The 22,557-nt window shown below is 41.3% G+C and overlaps 1 protein-coding gene and 1 non-coding gene across 2 annotated transcripts; both read right to left on the bottom strand.

Moving 5' to 3' along the window:
• Window positions 1-209: 209 nt before the first annotated feature.
• On the bottom strand, window positions 210-800 carry LOC133088197 (peptidyl-prolyl cis-trans isomerase FKBP2-like). The gene has a single exon (XM_061186026.1). It carries the CDS (start codon window positions 773-775, stop codon window positions 287-289), a length of 489 nt encoding a protein of 162 aa, XP_061042009.1. The 5' UTR covers window positions 776-800; the 3' UTR covers window positions 210-286.
• A 1,544-nt stretch (window positions 801-2,344) lies between these two features.
• Window positions 2,345-2,451, bottom strand: LOC133089349 (U6 spliceosomal RNA). The gene has a single exon (XR_009700711.1). It is a non-coding gene; the product is annotated as a U6 spliceosomal RNA (small nuclear RNA).
• Between the last annotated feature and the right edge of the window lie 20,106 nt (window positions 2,452-22,557).

Genomic DNA, 22,557 nt, shown 5'->3' with positions numbered 1-22,557 from the left:
CTCTGTGTTAGTGTAATTCATCATCCACTAGCTTCCTGAGGAAGGGAGCCCAGAAAGCAAATTTCCTGTCTTTGCATGCCTGAAAACATCTTGGCGGAGTATACAATTTTAGATTAAAAATAATGTTTGTTTAGAATTTTGAGGGCATTGTCCCTTGTTTTCTAGTTTTTAGGAGTATTACTATTATTATTATTATTATTTTTGGGGGGGGGCTTTAAAGTTTTTTTCTTTCTTTAAACAGTCTGGTCCCTGATGGGGGCCTCTCCACCACCCCTCCCCAGTTTGGCTACAGTTCTGAACGTCGCTCGATTTTGAGCAGCTCCACCTCGAACACCAAGGTTGCACCGCCTGGAATCTTTGGGGGAGCTCCCCGCTCTCCATACCCTAGCTCTGATGGGATCACCAGCTTCCGCTTTTCCCCCTCACACATCCCTAGGAGCTCCTGGTCCCAGCCTTTGATGACCTGGCCCGTGCCCAGGGAGAAGACAAAGGGCTGGTTCTGGGGCAGGCTGCTGTCAAACTCTGTTCCATCTTCCAGCTTACCCGTGTAGTGCATGTGCAGGACGTCCCCTTTGCGTGATTTGATGGGACAGTGGTCTACCCGTTTCTTGACTCCGATCTGCAGCTTCCGTTTGCCCTCGGCCCCGGCGGCCGTGACCAGGGCACTCAGGCAGATGGACAATACTGTCAGGACCCAGCTCAGCCTCATGTTTCTCCTCCCCGCGCCCCCGGAGTCAACCCCAGTCGTACTGCCGTCTCTGCGCAGGCGCGTCATCGTCGCCACCTGACCCGGCCACGCCGCCCGCCCTCATTAGGAGTATTATTAAATCCAATGCCATTCTGGATGTGCAACTGAGTATCTTTTGTATGCAACCTGATTTTCTCTCTGGAAAACTTTAGAAGTTGCTCTTAATATTTACTCTAAAATTCCATGATGAAAATCCCTTGGGTGTTTGATTTTTTAAAATTTTTGTTTCTTTGTTTTTTTAATTTTAATGTGCTGGGCATTTAATGGGCCCTTTCAATCTGGAAACTCATGTCCTTCAGTGCAGGAAATTGTTATTGAATTATTTCTTTAATAATTTTCCCACTGACTATTTTATTTCTTCTCTCTTTCTAAAACTCCTTTTACCCAGATATTCTGTCTCCTAGACTGAACCTCTTATTTTCTTACATTTATTTCATATTTTCTATTTCTTTGTATTTTTATTCTACTCTCCAGGATATTTCTTCAACTTTATCTTAGAATCTTTTTTATTAAATTACTAACTTCTACTTCCATTTTTTTCCTTCGTTCTTTTCGCCCATGCCGTGCAGCTTGCGGGAATCTTAGTTACTTGATCAGGGATCGAACTCAGCCCACGGCAGTGAAAGTGCCGCGTCTTAACCACTGGACCGCCAGGGAATTCCCTCTACTTCCATATTTTTATTTTTATTTATTTAATTAATTATTTATTTTTGGCTGGACGGACATATGGGATCTTAGTTCCCTGACCAGGTATCGAACCCATGCCCCCTGCAGTGGAAGGGTGGAGTGTTAACCACTGGACTGCCAGGGAAGTTTCTCACTTCTTATTTTTAATTTCCAAGAAGTCTTTATTATTTTCTTTTTTAAAAAATTTTTATTGGAGTATAGTTGATTTAAGAGTTGTATTAGTTTCAGGTGTACAGCAAAGTGAATCAGTTATACAAAAAATATGGAACAGGGACTTCCCTGGTGGTGCAGTGGTTAAGAATCCGCCCGCCAATGAAGGGGACACAGGTTTGATCCCTGGTTCCGGAAGATCCCATATGCCGCGGAGCAACTAAGCCCGTGCACCACAACTACTGAGCCCACGTGCCACAACTACTGAAGCCCATGTGCCTAGAGCCTGTGCTCCGCAACAAGAGAAGCCACTGCAGTGAGAAGCCCACGCACCACAAGGAAGAGTAACCCCCACTCGCCGCAACTAGAGAAAGCCCACGCACAGCAACGAAGACCAAACGCAGCCAAAAAAATAAATAAATAAATAAATAAATAAAATAAAATAAATAAATTAATTAATAAATAATTATTTAATTATTTAAATTTATTTAAATTTATTTAATAATATTTTTTAAATAAATTTTTTATATTTTATATTTTTTAAATATTTTATATTTTTTAAATAAATTTATTTAAATAATATTTTTTAAATAAATTATTTAAAATTATTTAAAAAATAATTAATTAATAAAATAAATAAATAAATTAATAAAATAAAATAAAATGCCATCAGCTAGTGAGAAATGGCAACTACTCCATACCATCAGCCAACCCCAGGCCTTGGGTCCGCTTGCCTCACTTTCTCTTCCTTTAAAAAAAAAAAATTTGGAACACTTCACGAATTTACGTGTCATCCTTGTGCAGGGGCCATGCTAATCTTCTCTGTACCGTTCCAACTTTAGTATATGTGCTGCCAAAGCGAGCGCAAGTCTTTATTATTTTCTGAATGTTCCTTTTAAAAATAGCATCCTTTCTTTTATCATGGGTGCAATATTTTCTCTTGATTTCTGAAGATATTAATTGCAGTTTTTTGGACATTTTCTTCTGGTCCCTTCATTACCCTCCAGGTTCTTTTTCTTTTGGCTTCTGACTTTTATGTTTGAGGCTGCCTTCAACTCTCCGGCGAGCCTTGGCTGTCTGTTCCAACTTAAGCATGAGGTCCAAAAGAGCTGACTGGAAGCCCCGTGGAGGTGCCAGAGATGGTCAGCTGGGGGTGACTCACTGTGTGGTGGGTGAGGGAGAGATCAGTCTTCTAGCTCCTGTAAACTTTGTCTCCTGGGCCAATCATTATCCCCAAAAAGGAATTTTCAGTCCCCTTGCCCCTGCTTCCAGAGGACAAAGAACTTTTAATCTTTAAAGTCTTTACAAGTTCTAAGACTCCAATTATTTTATTCCTGTTTGGTTTTCCACTCCCTACCTCATGAGTAGAATGGAAAATATTCAAACTTAAGGATTTAAAACTTTACGCATATGACTTTCCATTTTTCAAAATTACATCTGTCATCTTCTCCTTTATGTTTTTAAATTTCCTTACTCTCATTTTGATGTGGTTTCTGGATGAAGCAGAGGTAAATGTGTGTGCTCAATCCACCATGTTTAACCAGAAGTTCCTACCTCCTTAAGTCTTAATTACCTTTTTTCTCTAACTCATGACGTGGTTGTAAAAATTAGTCGTAGTGCATGCGTAACATGATGTTCAAAGAGATTTTTCTCGTTGTCTTAGAGTTTGAGCTGAGTCCTCAAGGAGAGAAGAGCATGTAGGTACTCCACATTGTAGAGAAAGACTTTACTGGACAGACAAAAGAGAACAACTCCTCTAACAATGATGGTCCCTTATCATCATCTTCAGCTCTATAAATGAGAATATTGACAAGGGAATGGAGAGTTACGGAGATAAGGTTTTTGGTCTGTTCTGTAATGCATTGTTATTTCCCCTTCCTCATTCTTAGGTAGGTGAGCAGAGGCTACAGACCAAGTAAGGAGAGTACCAAGAGATTGCAGGTGCTTGCAGGAAACTCAGTCCTTGGCTGGATGATTCTTGTGTAATGGAATTATTGTCCTAGTGCTGCTACAGAGCTTAAGCAAAGCACTGTGAGAGAGTTTTGGAAAAACTGACATGAGTTTACTGGCATTTGGGAGATGCATATGAACATAGAGATGAGTATATGCTGATAGTTTGGTGAATGGGGCATATTAGAGATTGACAGGAGCCTGGCCCTGGAACAGCAGTGCTCAAGAGTAGCCTGTACTTCCAGCACCTGGCATGGGAAGGATGTGGGAGTTTCTCATGGGCCAAGAGGACATCATAGAAAGTACCTGGGCTTTAACCATCTAGATCGGACCCTGTCCAAGAGAGACCCCTGCAGGGCAAGAAGACTCTAATGGCAAGGTACTGTGGGCTAGAAGCTCAGGGTACTGTGCAAGATGTCAGTTGAAGATGCACTGCAGACATCAAGGACTATGCAGTGTGGAGGCCCCGTGAGTCTCCTCAAATACCACCCCCCAAGAGAAAGCCAGAACTTAGGCACCTGTCATACAGAAGATTCTAACAGCCTTGGTCGTATAAAATTACCCTTTTTCCTTTCTCCCACCATTCCAGCCCTCTAGAAGCCAGAGGCAGGAAGTGGAGGGAGGGTGGAAGAAGAGCGAAGATAAAGGTACCCCCCATCCTTTGCCATTTCAGGTCTCTGGGCTGTGGGTCCAACCTGAGCTGGGGGTGTGTGACCTGGGAATTGAATATAAGATTGAAATTTTAAAACTGGACTGTTCAAGACTTGTATTCCATGAAAATGACAAGAAAACCATGAGGTGTACTTGAGAAATGTGTTCCAGTGTGGGGAAGGCTGCTGACAGAGCAGGGTTGAAGGCAGCAGTTGATGGCAGGATAGGGTGGGGGGAGATTCTTTGCACCTTATCAAACCCAGACAGTTAAATAAATCAGCTATAACTTAAAATGCTAGGCATTCATTCAATCAGCATTTATTGAGTGCCTACTCTGTGCCAGATTCTATGTAAGTTTCAGGGAATAAAAATAATGAGTGAAACCAAAGGAGCCCCTGCTTTGGATAATCAAGTGAGGAAGACATACTGTCTAAGGTAGAAACTGCATTTAGCTGCTAATAATGGAGACCAGAAATAAGACTGGAGTTTTATTTTTCTCTTGTGTAAAAAATGTCCATGGGTAAGTGGTTCACAGTAGCTCCATCATCAACAGAGCCCATCTATCTCTATCACCATTCTCTACCTCTTTATCTCTATCTCTATCACCATTCTATCTCTCTGTATCACCATTCTCAGACTGTGGTTTTCATTCTTTTTTTTTGTTTGTTTTTTTAAAACTTTTTTTTATTAATTTATTTATTATCATTATTTTTTTGGCTGTGTTGGGTCTTCGTTTCTGTGCGAGGGCTTTCTCTAGTTGCGGCGAGCGGGGGCCACTCTTCATCGCGGTGTGCGTGCCTCTCACTGTCGCGGCCCCTCTTGTTGCGGTGCACAGGCTCCAGATGCGCAGGCTCAGTAGTTGTGGCTCACGGGCCTAGTTGCTCCGTGGCATGTGGGATCTTCCCAGACCAGGGCTCGAACCCGTGTCCCCTGCATCGGCAGGCAGACTCTCAACCACTGCGCCACCAGGGAAGCCCTGTGGTTTTCATTCTTAAGGTTAACTCATGGTCCAAGGTGACTGAACAGAGCTCTAGCTTTCATATCTGCATTCCAGACAGAAATCAGGAGGAAAGGGGAAAGGGCAGAAGAGGATCAATATCAGCTTTTTTGCCCCCTTTTAAAAAGCCTTCTTGGATGTTTCATCCAACAACTTTGGCTGACATCTCATTGGCCAGAATTTTCTCACATGACCACTCAGATGCAAGGGAATGTGGGAAATATAAGAATTGTTTTATTGAGGAAGAAGAGGAGAATGGAGTTTAGATAGATAACTACCAAACTGTGCAGCAGTACATCCCTTCAGCTACTCAAAATCTATCAGTTCCTCACGTGGCTCTTTGTGGTCCAGTAAACTATAAACCAAAGACAAATTGTCAGCCCCCAACACACCTGATATACAATGGTGGAACAGGAAAAGTCAACCACAAGCAAAACTCTCATTCAGAAAAGGAAAGCCTAGGAAACACCCAGCAGTCACTAGTCACTAATCTATTGACCATTGAGTGGCTTGTGTATGTTCTCATCCCTTGAACCTGGATGTGCCAGTGGCTGCTTGACCAGTAAAGCATAGAGGAAGTAATGCTCTATAGCCTCTGAGGCTACGTCCTGAAAGGCAATGCAGCTTCTGCCTCATTTGCTGGAACACTTATGCTGGGACCCCCTAAGTTAGCATTCCAACTGGCCTGAGGCCACCATCTTGTGAGGAAACCCAAATTTGCCTACACAGAGAGCCACTGAGAAGCTCCGAGAATATATGAAGAAAGTGAGATGCCCAGTCAGCCCCTAGCTGCTCCAGCTTCAGCTGTGTAACTATAATCACATGAGATACCCTGAGCCAGAGTGCCCAACGAAGCCCTCTGGAGCCAAAGGAACTGTGGGGATAACAAATAATTGTTATTTTAAAAAATTGAAGTATAGTTGGTTTACAATGTTGTGCCAGTCTCTGCTGAACAGCAAAGTGACTCAGTTTTATACATATAGACATTCTTTTTTTAAATATCCTTTTCCATTATGGTTTATCCCAGGAGATTGGATATAGTTCCCTGTACTGTACAGTAGGACCTTGTTGTTTATCCATTCTAAATGTAATAGTTTGTGAGCTTCCCTGGTGGTGCAGTGGTTAAGAATCCCCCTGCCAATGCAGGGGACACGGGTTCGAGCCCTGGTCTGGGGAGATTCCACATGCTGTGGAGCAACTAAGCCCGTGTGCAACAGCTACTGAGCCTGTTCTCTAAAGCCTGCGAGCCACAACTACTGAGCCCATGTGCCACAACTACTGAGCCCGTGTGCCACAACTACTGAAGCCTGTGCACCTAGAGCCCGTGCTCCACAATGAAGAGTAGCCCCTGCTCGCCACAACTAGAGAAAGCCCGCGCGCAGCAAGGAAGACCCAACGCAGCCAAAAATAAAAAAATTAATTAATTAAATAAAAATTTAAAAAATGTAATAGTTTGCATCTACTAATCCCAAATTCCCAGCCCATCCCTCTCCCTCTCTCCCTCCCCACCTTGGCAACAACAAGTCTGATCTCTATGTCTGTGAGTCTGTTCCTGTTTTATAGATAGGTTCATTTGTGCCGTATATTAGATTCCACATGTAAGTGATATGATATGGTATTTGTCTTTCACTTTCTGACTTACTTCACTTAGTATGATAATCTTTAGTTGTATCCATGTTGCTGCAAATGGCATTATTTTGTTCTTTCTTATGGCTGAGGAGTATTTCATTGTATATATGAACCACATCTTCTTTATCCATTCCTCTGTCGGTGGACATTTAGGTTGTTTCCATGTCTTGGCTATTGTGAATAATGCTGCTATCATCATAGGGGTGCATGTATCTTTTTGAATTAAAGTCTTGTTCAGGTATATGCCCAGGGGTGGGATTGCTGGATCATATGGTAATTCTATTTTTAGTTTTCTGAGGAACCTCCATACTGTTTTCCATAATGGCTGCACCAAGTTACATTTCCACCAACAGTGTAGGAAGGTTCCCTTTTCTCCACACCCTCTCCAGTATTTGTTATCTGTAGACTTTTTATTTATTTAATTTATTTATTTTTGGCTGTGTTGGGTCTTCGTTGCTGCATGCAGGCTTTCTGTAGTTGCAGCAAGCGGGGGCTACTCTTTGTTGCGGTGTGAGAGCTTCTCATGGTGGTGGCTTCTCTTGTTGCAGAGCACGAGCTCTAGGTGCACGGGCTTCAGTAGTTGTGGCACATGGGCTCAGTAGTTGTGGCTCCCGGGCTCTAGAGCACAGGCTCAGTAGTTGTGGTGCACGGGCTTAGTTGCTCCATGGCATGTGGGATCTTCCCGGACCAGGGCTCGAACCCGTGTCCCTTGCATTGGCAGGCAGATTCTTAACCACTGAGCCACCAGGGAAGTCCCTTGTAGGCTTTTTAATGATGGCCATTCTTACTGGTGTGAGGTGGTACCTCATTGTAGCTCTGATTTGCATTTCTCTAATAATTAGTGATGTTGAGCATCGTTTCATGTGCCTACTGGCCATCTGTATGTCTTCTTTGGAGAAATGTCTATTAAGATCTTCTGCCCATTTTTCAATTGGGTTGTTTGTTTGTTTTATTTATTTTATTTTTGGCTGCATTTGGTCTTTGTTGCTGCGTGCTGGCTTTCTCTAGCTGCCTCGAGCAGGGGCTACTCTTCGTTGTGGTGCGTGGGCTTCTCATTGTGGTGGCTTCTCTTGTTGCAGAGCATGGGCTCCAGGCACTCGGGCCCCAGTAGTTGTGGCGCACGGGCCTAGCTGCTCTGGGGCATGTGGGATCCTCCTGGACCAGGGCTCGAACCTGTGTCCCCTGCTTTGGCAGGTGGACTCCCAACCACTGTGCCACCAGGGAAGCCCCGGTTATTTGGTTTTTTTTTGTTGAGTTATATAAGCTGTTTGTATATTTTGGAGATTAAGCCCTTGTTCGTCGCATCATTTGCAAATATTCTCTCCCATTCTGTAGGTTGTCTTTTTTTTTTTTTTTTAATGGTTTCCTTTGCTGTGCAAAAGCTTGTAAGTTTGATTAGGTCCCAACAAATAATTGTTATTTTAATCCACTAAAATTTGAGGTGGCAATAGATAACCAGAACAACAGTGTATATCAGATCTGGGGGTCAAGGACCACTTGCCCCAACACAGGAGTAAGTTCCTTGGTTGGTCTATCTGGCTTCCCCTGGTTCTGCCCCCTGGGAAAATCCTCAGTTTCCCATGGTCCCTTGCTCTGTCCTCAGGGAGGTTGTTTCTTGTCCATGATCCCTCATGGCCCATCTGAACAGGCCCCTGTGGGTGACACCCTCTTTAAGGGCTACACAGCTTTGGCAGCACCTCTAGAGGGAGCCACTTCTGTGTAGGAGGTTCAGGATGTTTTAGCTTACAGCCATAGCTGTTGCAGGCCAGATATGGGTTTTGTGTGTGTGCTTTTGTTAACATAGCTTCCTAAAATAATTAGTAAGCTTCCAGTCAATTCTTAAGCATGAGTTACTATGGCCAAAGATCTTACACATCGTATTAGCCCTAAAAACTCATATTCTGCATGTTGGTTTCTGTGCTCTGACCATCTTCCCTAATTACTCCCCAGGGTTTGAAGGGGAAGATAACATTGTTAATCTGGTCTTTGCTGGGAGTCTTGCACTGGGTAGGCACAGACCTCTTAACAGAAGGTGCTTGAGAAAGGGTTGGGTCCACAGTGTTAGATCCTGGCGGGGTGACTATTTAGCAGCTACCATTCTGAACTGCTTCCATTTGAACCTGTGTCCCCTGCAGTGGCAGTCGGATTCTTAACCACTGTGCTACCAGGGAAGCCCTTCTTAATGGCTTTCTAAGATACAATGAGCAACCATTTGACCAAGTGGTTTGCAAATACTGAGGGTTGCCAGCTTTCCAGGCTGCAAAGGAGTGGATCCTCCCTACACACTTGCCCAACAAACTTCCCCTAAGCTAATGCCACATTCTAGATACTGTTAAGGCACTACCCCACTTCTAGTACCAACTATGTATCAACTTGGATTGCATTTATGTCTGTTACAGAGACTGGAAATAGCAGAGACTTAAACTAGATGGAAGTTAGTTTTCCCTGACAGGTGATAAAGTCTGGGTGTAGACAGCTCAGGGCTGACGTAGTGTCCCCAGGGATTCATCAGGTTCTCAGACTCCCTGTAACTGTCTCTCTACAGTCCTTAGCCTGTGGCTTCCATCCTCAGTGTGCCTCCAAATCACAAGATCCTTCAGTCATCGCTCTAGACAGGAAACAGAAAGAGGGGAGATGGGAAAAAAGGACTAAAGAATTAAAGAGAGTATATGCCAGATGTCTGACCTTCCTTCAAGGAGTTTTCTGAAAGATCCATCCAGCAAACGCTACTCACATCTTTTTTATGTTTACATACATAGTTAGAAAGTAGTCACATGGTCACAATTAGCTGCAAGAGGTGGTATATGTAATATTTAAGCGGGTTATGCTGGCACCCAAGATAACAGAGGCCTGAGTAAACTTTTGGGGTTGATGAGTATGTTCATTATCTTGATGGTGGTGATGGTTTCATGGATGTATCAAAACTTATCATACTGTGCATTTTAAATATGTGCAGCGTATTGTATGTCAGTTGTACCTCAATAAATCTGTTAAAAATGTTGTATGTGTACAAGAAAAGAATATGTGCTCCCAATTATTGGCTGCAGGGTTTTAGATAAGTTCAATATGCCAAACCTTTACCTGTGTTGTTCAAATCTCCTATAACCTTACTGAAAAACACTTTTTTTTCTTGATCCATCAATTAACTGAGGGAAACATGTTAAATAAAATTTCCCACAATTGTAGTGGATTTGTCAATTTCTCCTGGGAGTTCTGACAGTTTTTCTTTATAAATTTGAAGCTGTATCATTAAGAAATATAGGTTTTGGGCTTCCCTGGTGGCGCAGTGGTTGAGAATCTGCCTGCTAATGCAGGGGACACGGGTTCGAGCCCTGGTCTGGGAAGATCCCACATGCCGCGGAGCAACTGGGCCCATGAGCCACAACTACTGAGCCTGCGCGTCTGGAGCTTGTGCTCCGCAACAAGAGAGGCTGTGACAGTGAGAGGCCCGCACACTGTGATGAAGCGTGGCCCCCGCTCACCATAACTAGAGAAAGCCCACGTACAGAAACGAAGACCCAACACAGCCAAAAATAAATAAATAAATAAATAAAGAGTTCGCAACTAAGGAGCCCACGTGCTGTGACTAAGACCCGGCACAACCAAATAAATAAATAAATATTTTTTTAAAAAAAGAAATATAGGTTTATAATTATGTCTTCGTGGTGAATTAAAACATATCAATGTGGCAGGTCTTTTTATCTCTAGTTCATACTTTTAGTCATAAATTTTATTTTATCTAATATTAATATATCTACACAAGGTTTTTTTTGTTTGTTTAGTATTTGTCTGGCACATATATGTTTTCTGTTCTTTTACTTTTAACCTTTTTTCTTATGTTTTAGTTATATCTCTTGTAACCGACATATAGCTGGATATTAATTTTTATTTAGTCTAACAAACTCTGTATTTTGACTGGAGAATTTACTCCATTTATATTGATTGTGATTATGTTATCACTGGATTCATTTCTACAAAAAAAATTTGGTGCTTTTAATCTGTCCAGATTTTTCTCTTATTTTTCCCCTTTCTTGTCTTCTTTTGGACTATTTGAGGTTTTTCACACCTTATTCTTTTTTTTCTTCTTACATGTTTGGAAATTACACACTCTGGTTCCATTAATATTTAAATTAAAAATTTTAACATGAACATTTAACAATCAAAATTAATTAAGGGAATTCCTTGGCTGTCCAGTGGTTAGGATTCTGCGCTTCCACTGCAGGGTGCACAGGTTCAATCCCTGGTTGGGGAACTAAGATCCTGCATGCAGCACTGTGTGGGAAAAAAAAAAAAATCAATTAATATATCAAAACAAAAACATTAGAATAACTTTAATCAGTCCCTTCCAACCAATATGCAGTTATGCTCAAGATTTTAGTTCTATGTTTTCCTATTTTAGTTTTGTTTTTGTTTTTAGTTATATATGCACATAATTTGGAGTTAAACAGTTATAATACTTGTAAACAACACCTCCTGGCCCACACTCCCCATTTCCTCCTACCTAGAAGCAACCACCTTCAAATCTTGTAACTGCTATTTTATTAATTATCTCTTTTCATGTCTCTATATAACATATAGTGACTAGTTGAATTTTTACTTAATAGTATTATGCACTGATTTCTAAAATGGAAGATAAGGACTCAGCTGTTTCAATCCTCCTCCTCCCTCCCCCATTTTCCCATAATTGTTTTCCCATAATTGTTACATAATTATGTAACAATTTTTGTTAAAGGACTATTCAGAATTTACATTATTTTGACTATGCAAATGATATTCATAGACGAGTCAATATGATACTTTCTCTTCCTTGAAATGCTTTTCGTTCTCTAGCTATTACTAATTGACCCCAAACTCTTCTCCAACTGCCTGGATCTCCTCTGAAAGCATCAGTCAATCTTACTTTCTCCTGTGATCCCCCTTCACTCTCATCCTGGGGATTCTCCTGGCTTCTTCTCTGTGTTGCATCCTATTTCCCATATTCCACTGGACTTCCTTCTTGGTTTACTCTTGCTTTGGTGGACCAAAGCCTCCAGTTTCCTTTGAGAGAGTTGTTCTAGCCCAACCAGCCAACGATCAGGATGGGCTTATTGGCCTGTGGCAGTGAGGGAGATCACAGACCAAGCGAAATGTGAGGATCTCACAAAACAGTGGAAAAGATATGTGTGCTGCAGGATTGGGGGCAAGGGTGAAGCTTAGGTGAAATTTAAATGAAGCAGTGTTCTTAGAGGTTCAAAGTAAATAGGGATCTGTGTGAAGAGGTTAATATCAGGTCTGGACTATGAAGTAAACATTGTTGTAGAATACTGTGTCCAGAAACCCCTTGTCTAAAGCTCTGCACCTGGGCTGTAAATCAAGGCTGCTTCTCTGTCTCAATGTGACTTGGATCCTTCGGGCAAAAGAAGAATGATTCATTCTTACTGATATGCTTTCAAAGAGCAATTTTTTTTATAGTTTATGATTTTAGAGAACAAAGTTTTTCAGTGAGTAAGGAAGCAGTAGTCACAGAAAGGGGTTGTTATGAATTTTACTGCTGCATAGCTTGGGGAAAATAGTGTTTCTTGTTAACTTTACTGGCTTTCTGTGTCTATTATCCCAGCTTGATGAATGGCAGGCCAGAATTGCACTGTCTCAGTCACAGGTACGTTTTACTTTCTCAGGGTGTGTGGGAGAATATTTTTGAGCCTTTTTGGGGAGCTGTTAGCTGTAAGGTTCTCTGTAGGATGATCTGGCCAGGTCTTTTCCTGGGGGAACCCCCAGCGTAAGTATCCTTAGATCAGATTCTCCAAAGCAAACCTATTCCAGTCTCCTACTTGGAGACTATAGTTCTGATTGCTAGTGTTCTGGGTACTGAGCTGGGGAAAAGGGCTGGGGTTCTCAGAATATAGGATGTAAATGTTCTTTCAGTCCTCCTGTTTTTAGAATAATATTCCTGCCCTCTCTGGAGCATAAACTTCCAGGTTTCTGTTATGGTGGAGAATGAGCTGTCAAATTGCTGTGTGGACCAGGGATACATCCTTCCTTAAACAGATTTTCAAATAATTCTCCTGTTTTTCATCCCACATTTACCATCCCCTTCAGAGGTATCTGGCGTTGCTGATTCCTGATAATCATGGGGGTTCTGCATCTGCAGTGTAATCAGTTTGTTTTTCAGCTTTGCCCACTGACTTAGAATTCAGTTCTCTTTGATCTCTCTAGTCAGTCACACACATTCATCTGCTTTTTTAGCATCTGATATTACACTGCTGTTGTCTTTTCCATTCTCTTTGTCTTTGGGAGCTTATGTCTTTTAAAAAATCTCTTTATCGTCATTTCAGTAGATTTCAGAAAGGAACAAAAATAAATGAGTGTATACAATGTACCCTCTATACCCCCAAAATCTGTCTTGTTTTTAAACCACGTAAATCAGATATTATCACTATCGTCATATGTAAGCAGTGTTGATTTAGCTTTACTCATGAGTTTACTAATTTTTTTTTCTCACAAATGCTTACTTCGCAGATCTTCTTTCTGGGATAATTTTTATTCTTCCGGAAGAAAATCCTGTACATTTCTTATTGTGAAGATATGTTGGTAGTAAACTCTCTGTTTTTGTTGATGTAAAATGTCTATATTTCACCCTCATACATGCCAAGGAGTTTGGACTTTATCATGTAGGCAATTGGAGAGAGTGAAGCGTTTTAAGCATTTGAATATGATTAGCTTTGTTTGATAGAAAAAAATTTCATTTGGGATGGGGCAAGAATGAGGAAACTGTTGCAAACCACCAGGCTAGATATGATGGTGGCTGGAATAAGGTTGTGGTCGTGGGCTTGGCGCGTGGATTTGAGAGATATTAAGGAGGTGGAATGGACAAGCCTTGGTCATCACAGGGGATAAGGAAGAGGGATGAGTAAAAGACAGCTCTCAGGTTTCTGTGTGCAGGTTAGTGGTGGTAAGTTTCCCTGAGATGCAAGTCCAGGAACAAGAGAATGTTTGGTATAAAGCAGTGAATTTGGTTCTCATTGTGGGGCCTTGGATGTGTCTGTGGTATTTCCAGTGGCGCTCTGGAACTCAGGTGGAAGATCTAAGTGAGTGATGCAGAGTTGTTAGGCCAAGGTGATAAATGTTTGTGGCTGAAGTCACATAGGGAGAGCTTGTGGATTGGAGAGGGAGTGTTAGAGTTGGGGGTGTAAGGACTTCTAGTTTCTGAAGAGTAAGCCTACCTGAATGAGAGTGTTGTCTAGTGGGCTGAAGGGGCTTTTGTTGGACTCTGTACACGCACATATGGTAGTTTCAGAGCCTCGGTTTTCCCTTAGGTAGCAACAATTTAAAATAAACCACAGGAGCTTCCCTGGTGGCGCAGTGGTTAAGAATCCACCTGCCAATGCAGGGGACACGGGTTCAAGCCCTGGTCTGGGAAGATCCCACATGCTGCAGAGCAACTAAGCCCGTGCGCCACAACTACTGAGCCTGCGCTCTCGAGCCCACGTGCCACAACTACTGAAGCCTGTGCACCTAGAGCCTGTGCTCTGCAACAAAAGAAGCCGCTGCAATGAGAAGCCCGCGCACCGCAACGAAGAGTAGCCCCTGCTCGCCGCAACTAGAGAAAGCCCACATGCAGCAACGAAGACCCAACGCAGCCAAAAATAAATAAATAAAATAAACCACAGGAAAGCTTTTCCCTTCTTTGTTGCCACAGTCCTATCTACCTTTAACAAGGCAGCTGCTGGGGAAATAAGATAAATTTAAGCTCCAGGCAATAATATATGCCACCAACAGCACTGAGGACAAACAACTGTGAGGGCTTGATTGGTCAGGGTTCAGTACCATAAACAACATCCAGTCTAGATATTTTAAGGAGAAAGGGATTTATTGAATTAGATGTTTACAAAGTTGTTAGAAGGGCTGTACGAGAGGGACTCTACTCTGGACTTCCATGAATAATTCTCAGAACATGGCAGAACCAGTCTGGTAGGCTGATCTTTGCCACAATCAGAAAACTGGGAGGCTATCAGGAGGTTACTGGAACTATCCAGTTCAAGAACACAATACTGGGAGTTCCTTGGTGGTCCAGTGGTTAGGACTTTGCACTTCCACTGCAGGGGACACGGGTTCAATCCCTGGTTGGGGAACTAAGATCCCACAAGCTGCACGGCATGGCCCCGCACCCCCCCCCAAACACCATTTATTTAAAAAGAAAAAGAACACAATACTGCTCCATTGCAATTCAGTGGGGGAGAGGTTGGTCTTTTCAATAAGTGGTGAATATGCACTTGGGGGAAAAATGAACTTTGATCCTTAACCTCACACCATATTCAAACATTAATTCACAATACATCACACAGGGATATCAACTCAATGCTTTGTGACGACCTAGAGGGGTGGGATAGGGAGGGTAGGAGGGAGGTTCAAGAGGGAGGGGATATGGGGATATATGTATACATATAGCTGATTCACTTTGTTGTACACCAGAAACTAATACAACATTGCAAAGCAATTATACTCCAATAAAAACCAAAAATGTGAAAACAAAAAATAAAAACCAAAAAACCAAAAAAGCAATAGGTCATAAACCTAAATGTGAAAAGTAAAACAGGGCTTCCCTGGTGGCGCAGTGGTTGAGAATCTGCCTGCCAATGCAGGGGACACGGGTTCAAGCCCTGGTTTGGGAAGATCCCACATGCCGAGGAGCAACTAGGCCCGTGAGCCACAACTACTGAGCCTGCGCGTCTGGAGCCTGTGCTCCACAACAAGAGAGGCCGCGATAGTGAGAGGCCTGTGCACCGCGATGAAGAGTGGCCCCCACTCGCCGCAACTGGAGGAAGCCCTCGCACAGAAACGAAGACCCAACACAGCCAAAAATTAAAAAAAAAAAAAAAAAAAAAAAAAATTAAAAAAAAAAAAAGTAAAACAAATAAGGCTTCTGGGGAAAAAAAGTTTCTTGACCTTAACCAGGACATGAAAAACACTAACCTTAAGAGAAAGGTTGATAAATTGAGCTTTATTAAAATTAAAAACTTCTGGGAATTCCCTGGCAGTGGTTAGGACTCTGCGCTTTCACTGCAGGGGACGCGGGGTCAATCCCTGGTCGGGAAGCTAAGATCTCCCATGCCTGCCAGGCATGGCCCAAAATGACAACAATAACAAGAACAAAATTAAGAACTTCTTGGATGAACTTGGAAAACATTCTGCTAAGTGAAAGAAGCCAGACTTAAAAGGTCATATATTGTAAGATTCCATTTGTATGAAATATCTAGATAGTTAAATCTATAGAAACAGAACAGAGGTTGGTGGTTGCCAAGGGCTGGGAGGCTGGGGAATGGGAACAACTGCTTAATGGGTATGGCATGTCCTTCTGGGGTGATGAAAATGTTTTGGAACTAGATAGATGTGGTGGTTACACAACAATATGAATATGCTAAATGTTACTCAGTCGTTCACTTTAAAATGTTAATTTTATATTATGTGAATTTCACCACACCAAAAAAATTAAGAATTTATGTTCACCAAAAAACACCATTAAGAAAGCAGAAAGGCAAGCCACAGACTGGAAGAAAATATCTGGAATTAACATTCTTAACAAAGGACTTGTGTCAAGAATATATAAAAAACTACAAATCAATAAGCAAAACAAGATAAAACAAAAACAAACAAACAAAATGGACTTCCCTGGCTTTGTCCAGGGAAGTGGTTAAGACTCTGAGCTTCCACTGCAGGGGGGTGCAGGGTCAATCCCTGGTTGGGGAACTAAGATCTCGCATGCCTGCAAGGTGAGGCCAAACAACAACAACAAAACAACAAAAAAAATCCTGGACAAAGCACTTTATAAAAGAGATGATACAAATGGCCAATAAGAGTTATGAAAAGGTGCTTAACATCATTTTTCATCAGGGTAATACAAATGAAAACCACAATGAAATACCACAACATACTCACCCAAATACCTAAAACTAAAAGGATTGACAATGCCAAGTGTTGGTGAAGATACTGTAGGACAACTGGAACACTCATAAATTGCTGGTGGGAGTATAAACTGGAATACTTAGGAAAGCTGGTACTAAGTCAAAGGAGACATACATATCTAGACCCACTATACTTGAGTATATACTCAGGAAAAATTAGTGCACCTGTCCATCAAAATAGAGATACAAAAATGTTCATAGTAGTTTTTACTTTTTTTTTTGTTGTTTTTGACCATGCCACGTGGCTTGTGGGATCTTATTTCCCCGACCAGGGATCGAACCCGCACCCCCTGCAGTAGAAGCACAGAGCCTTAAGCACTGGACCGCCGGGGAAGTCCCCATAGTAGTTTTATAGCCAAAAACTGGATACAATCAACAGTAGAATGGATAAATTGTGGTTTATTCATAAAATGAAATAATACATAGCAATAAAAAGAGAAAAAAACTAATACTATAACATGATTAGATCTCACAAACAAAATGTTGAAAGAAGCTAGATACACAAAAATTATATATTACAATTTCTTTTATAAGAAGTTCAAGAACAGGCAAAACAAGTCAATGGTGGTAGAAGCAGAATAGTAGTAACTATTGTGTGGGAAAAGCTAAGAGGGAAGCTTTGCGGGGCCAGGAATGCGCGCGCACACATGATTATACCACCCACCGCCACTCCTTGTTGCAGCCATCTACTGCCCTCACCCCACTCTGTCACTCTCTCCTACACAACTCCTGTTATAATTCTTGATTTCAATATCCTTGTAAATGAGCCGTCTAACCCCCTGGCTGCTCCGTCTCCCAGTTCATTCCTCTCTCCTGAATGCCTATTTCCTACCTTCTCTCTCCTCAGATCTCTAGTTCCTTCATCATCCTCATGAGCTCTTAGGGGATGATCTTGTTTCTTTAGCTGTGACAATACCAGCTGTGACAATACTGAGAGACCTTCCACAGCTTCCTCACCATGTCCACTTACTCTGCCTTCTGTCCTTTATTATGGGTGAACTAACTATGTTCCTCTATTTGTGAACTAGACCCCACCCTTCACCTTTTTAAGCACTTGGCTCCGGGAAATTTTCTCTGTCTCTTTACTGCAATGTCAGTTTTTCCTCTCTACAGGATCTTTTCTAACAATGTACTAACATACTGCGATTTCTTCATCTTGAAATAGTCCTTCCTGTCTTTTTCCTCCAGTTACCACCCCAATTCTCACCTTCCCTCCTTTGAAAAAATTGTCTATAGACACTGTCTCCTTTTTTAAAAAAAATTTTTTGCAACCCCTACTCCATTCTTTTGAACCCACTACAGGCAAGTTTTTGTTGCCCTCAATCCACCTAATCTGTTCTTATCATGATCACCCATGACCTCCATTTGGCTTAATTCATTGGTCAGTTCTCAGGCTTCATCTTATTTGATCTTCTAGTGGCATCTGACAGGTCATTATTCTTTCCTCCTCCTTGAAACATTCTTTATTTGACTTCAAGGACACAACCCTCTCCTGGTTCCCTCCTTCCTCTTTGATCTTTCTCAGTCTCCTTTACTGATTCTGTTCACCTCCCTGACCTTTAAACTTTAGAGTTCCCCATGGCTCAGTCCTTGGACTTTTTCTCTACATTCCCTTGGTAATCTCATCCACTCTGACCCAGATTTTATTTTATTTTTTTATTAAAGTATGGTTGATTTATAATGTTGTGTTAGTTTCTGGTGTACAGCAAAGTGCTTCAGTTATATACATATATAGTATTTATATTATATATATATTCTTTTTCATATTCTTTTCCATTATGGTTTACTACAGGATACTGAATATGGTTCCCTGTGCTATACAGTAAATTCTTGTTGTTTATCTACTTTGTATATAATAGTTTGTATCTGCTAATCCCAAACTCCAGATTTATCCCTCCCACACTCCCTTTCCCCTTTGGTAACAATAACTTTGTTTTCCATGTCTGTGAGTCTGTTTCTGTTTTGTAAATAAGTTCATTTCTGTCATATTTTAGATTCCACATATAAGTGATATCATATGGTATTTGTCTTTCTCTTTTTGGCACTTCACTTAGTATGATAATCTCTAGGTCCATCTGTGTTGCTGCAAATGGCATTATTTCATTTTATATATATATATACATATATACACCACATCTTTTTTTTAATATCACATCTTCTTTATCCATTTATCTGTTGATGGACATTTAGGTAGCTTCCATGTCTTGGCTATTTTAAATAGTGCTGCTATGAACCCTGGAGTGCATGTATCTTTTCAAATTATAGTTTTGTCTGGATATATGTCTGGAAGTGAGATTGCTGGATCATATGGCAACTCTATTTTTAGATTTTTGAGGAACCTCCATACTGTTTTCCATAGTGGCTGCACCAATTTACATTCCGACCAACAGTGTAGGAGGGTTCCCTTTTTTTTGCACCCTCTCCATCGGTTATTTGTAAACATTTTTAAAAAATTTATTTATTTATTTATTTTGGTTGTACCAGGTCTTAGTCATGAATCGCCAGCTCCTTAGTTGCAGCACATGGGCTCCTTCATTGTGGCAGGCAGGCTCCTTAGTTGTGGCATGCGGGCTCCTTAGTTGTGGCATGTGAATTCTTAGTTGCGACATGCATGTGGGATCTAGTCCCCTGACCAGGGATCGAACCTGGGCCCCCTGCATTGGGAGCGTGGAATCTTATCCACTGTGCCACCAGGGAAGTCCCTGTAGACTTTTTAATGACAGCTATTCTGACCAGTGTGAGGTGGTACCTCATTATAGCTTTGATTTGTATTTCTGTAATTAGCAATGTTGAGCATCTTTTCAAGTGCCTGTTGGCCGTCTGTATGTTTTCTTTGGAGAAATGTCTATTTAGGTCTTCCATCCATTTTTTGGATTGGGTTGTTTGTTTTTTTGTTATTGAGTTGTATGAGCTATTTGTATATTTTGGAAATTAAACCCTTGTCAGTTGCATCATTTGCAAATATTTTCTCCCAGTCTGTAGGTTGTCTTTTCATTTTGTTTATGGTTTCCTTTGCTGTGCAAAAGCTCATAAGTTTGATTAGGTCCCATTTGTTTATTTTTGCTTTTATTTCTACTGCCTTAGGAGACTGACCTAAGAAAACATTGGCAAGATTTATGACAGAGAATGTTTGCCTCTGTTCTCTTCTAGGATTTTTATGGTGTCATGTCTTATATTTAAGTCTTTAAGCCATTTTGAGTTTATTTTTGTGTATGGTGTGAGGGTGTGTTCTAACTTCATTGATTTACATGCGGCTGTCCAGCTTTCCCAACACCACTTACTGAAGAGAAGGTGGTGTTGCATATTGTATACTCTTGCCTCCTTTGTGGAAGATTAATTGACCATAGGTATGTGGGTTTATTGCTGGGCTCTCTATTCTGTTCCATTGATATATATGTCTGTTTTTGTGCCAATACCATGCTGTTTTGATTACTGTAACTTTGTAGTATTGTCTGAAATCTGGAAGGGTTATGCCTCCAGCTCTTTTCTTTTTCCTCAGGATTGCTTTGGCAATTCTGGATCTTTTATGGTTCCATATACATTTTAGGATTGTTTGTTCTAGTTCTGTGAAAAATGTCATGCTTAATTTGATAGGGATCGCATTAAATCTGTAGATTGCTTTGGGTAGTATAGCCATTTTAACAATATTAATTATTCCAATCAAGAGCATGGGATATCTTTCCATTTCTTTGAATCATCTTCAGTTTCCTTTATTAATGTTTTATGGTTCTCAGCATATAAGTCTTTCACCTCCTTGGTCACGTTTATTCTTAAGTATTTTATTTTTTTGATGTGACTTTAAAAGGGATTTTTTTTTTACTTTCTCCTTCTGATATTTCATTGTTAGTGTAAAGACCCAGATTTTAAATACTTTCTAAAAGCTGATGACACTCAAATTTATATCTCTCAAGTATATATATATATATATATATATGTTGAGCTGCTGAACTTACCCCAGAACCTGCTTCTCCTGCAGTCTTCCCAGCTGAGGAAATGGTAACATCATTCTTCTACTTCCTCAGGCCCCAAATTTTTGAGTTTCTTTTTCTTGTACCCCACATCCTACCCTTTTAAAAGGTAAGTGAGGAGACTTCCCTGGTGGCGCAGTGGTTAAGAATCCACCTGCCAATGCAGGGGACACGGGTTCCATCCCTGGTCCAGGAAGATCCCACATGCCACGGAGCAACTAAGCCCGTGCGACACAACTACTGAGCCTGCACTCTGGAGCCTGTGAGCCACAACTACTGAGCCTGTGTGCCACAACTACTGAGCCCACATGCCTAGAGCCTGTGCTCTGCAACAGGAGAGGCCACTGCAATGAGAAGCCTGCGCATCGCACCACAATGAAGAGTAGCCTCTGTTCGCCACAACTAGAGAGAGCCCGTGCAAAGCAACGAAGACCCAACACAGCCAAAAACAAACAAATAAATAAATAAATTTATTTATTTATTTATTTATTTATTAAAAAAAAAAAGGTAAGTCAGGCCACCATGTCATTTGTCACCTTCCCATCTTACTTTGAGAGAAAGCCAAAGTCCTTCCATTAACCCCCAAAGCATCCCATGATCTGATCCACTCCTCCCACCCCCTTACCTCTCTGGAAAATGCTCCCACCTCAAAACCTTGTAGTTGTTCCCTCTTCCTGGTATGTTCTTGTCCCAGATACCTGCATGGCTCATTCACAACTTTTCAGCCTTTATTTAAATGCCACCTTCTCAGAAAGGCCTTCACTGTCTACCCTGTCTAAAATTGCACCCCTCCTCACACGTCTTGTCCTCCTTCCCTGCTTTGCTTTTTCACATTTAAAAAAAATTAATAGACTTTATTTCTAAGAGCAGTTTTAGGTTATAGAAAAGTTGAGCAGAAATTACAGAGAGTTTCCATATGCTTCCTTTCCCTTAGTTTCTCCTGTTATTAACATCTTGTATTAGTGGTACATTTGTTACAATTAATGAATCAATATTGTTACATTATTAACTAAAGTCCATATCTTACGCTAGGGCTTTTGACAAATGTATACTGTCATGTAACAACTATTACAGTGTCATAAAGAAGAGTTTTTTTTTAAATTAATAATTTATTTTTGGCTGCCTTGGATTTTTGCTGCTGCGCGCTTTTTCTAGTTATGAGCGGGGGTTACTCTTCATTGTGGTGCGCGGGCTTCTCATTGCAGTGGTTTCTCTTGTTGCGGACCACGGGCTCTAGGTGCGCAGGCCCAGTAGTTGTGGCACATGGGCTTAGTTGCTCCGTGGCATGTGGGATCTTCCTGGACCAGGGATGGAACCCGTGTACCCTGCATTGGCAGGTGGATTCTTAACCACTGCGCCACCAGGGAAGTCCCAAGAATAGTTTTACTACACTAAAAATCCCCTATACTCCACCCGTTCATCCCTCCCTCCATCCAAAACCTTAGCAAATACTTACCTTTTTATTGTTTCCATAGTTTTGCCTTTTCCAGAATGTCACATAGTTGGAATCATACAGTATATAGCCCTTTCAGATTAGCTTCTTTCACTTAGCAATGTGCATTTAAAGTTCTTCCATGTCTTTTCACGGCTTGATAGGCCTGCTTTATTTTTCTCCTCGGCAATTTCTTACATGGTTCTGTATATTTTTCACTTATCATATTTATTGTCTTGTCCACAGGAATGTATGTGTCACAAGGACAGGGATTCTTGTCTGTTCTGTTCACTGCTGTATCCCCAGTGCCCACAACAGTGTCTTATAGACGGTGCTCAAGAAGTATTAGTTGAACTAAAATATTTCTTAAATACAATTAGTGTATCTAATTGAAGAACAAACCT

This window comes from Eubalaena glacialis, chromosome 3 (genome assembly GCF_028564815.1).
Source record: "Eubalaena glacialis isolate mEubGla1 chromosome 3, mEubGla1.1.hap2.+ XY, whole genome shotgun sequence".
NCBI classification, from domain to species: Eukaryota; Metazoa; Chordata; class Mammalia; order Artiodactyla; family Balaenidae; genus Eubalaena; species Eubalaena glacialis.
This window is presented reverse-complemented; position numbering and strand designations above follow the sequence as displayed.

What these genes read in the sequence shown, in the direction of transcription:
- LOC133088197 (XM_061186026.1), bottom strand. Translation starts at nt 775, where the DNA reads ATGACGCGCCTGCGCAGAGACGGCAGTACGACTGGGGTTGACTCCGGG.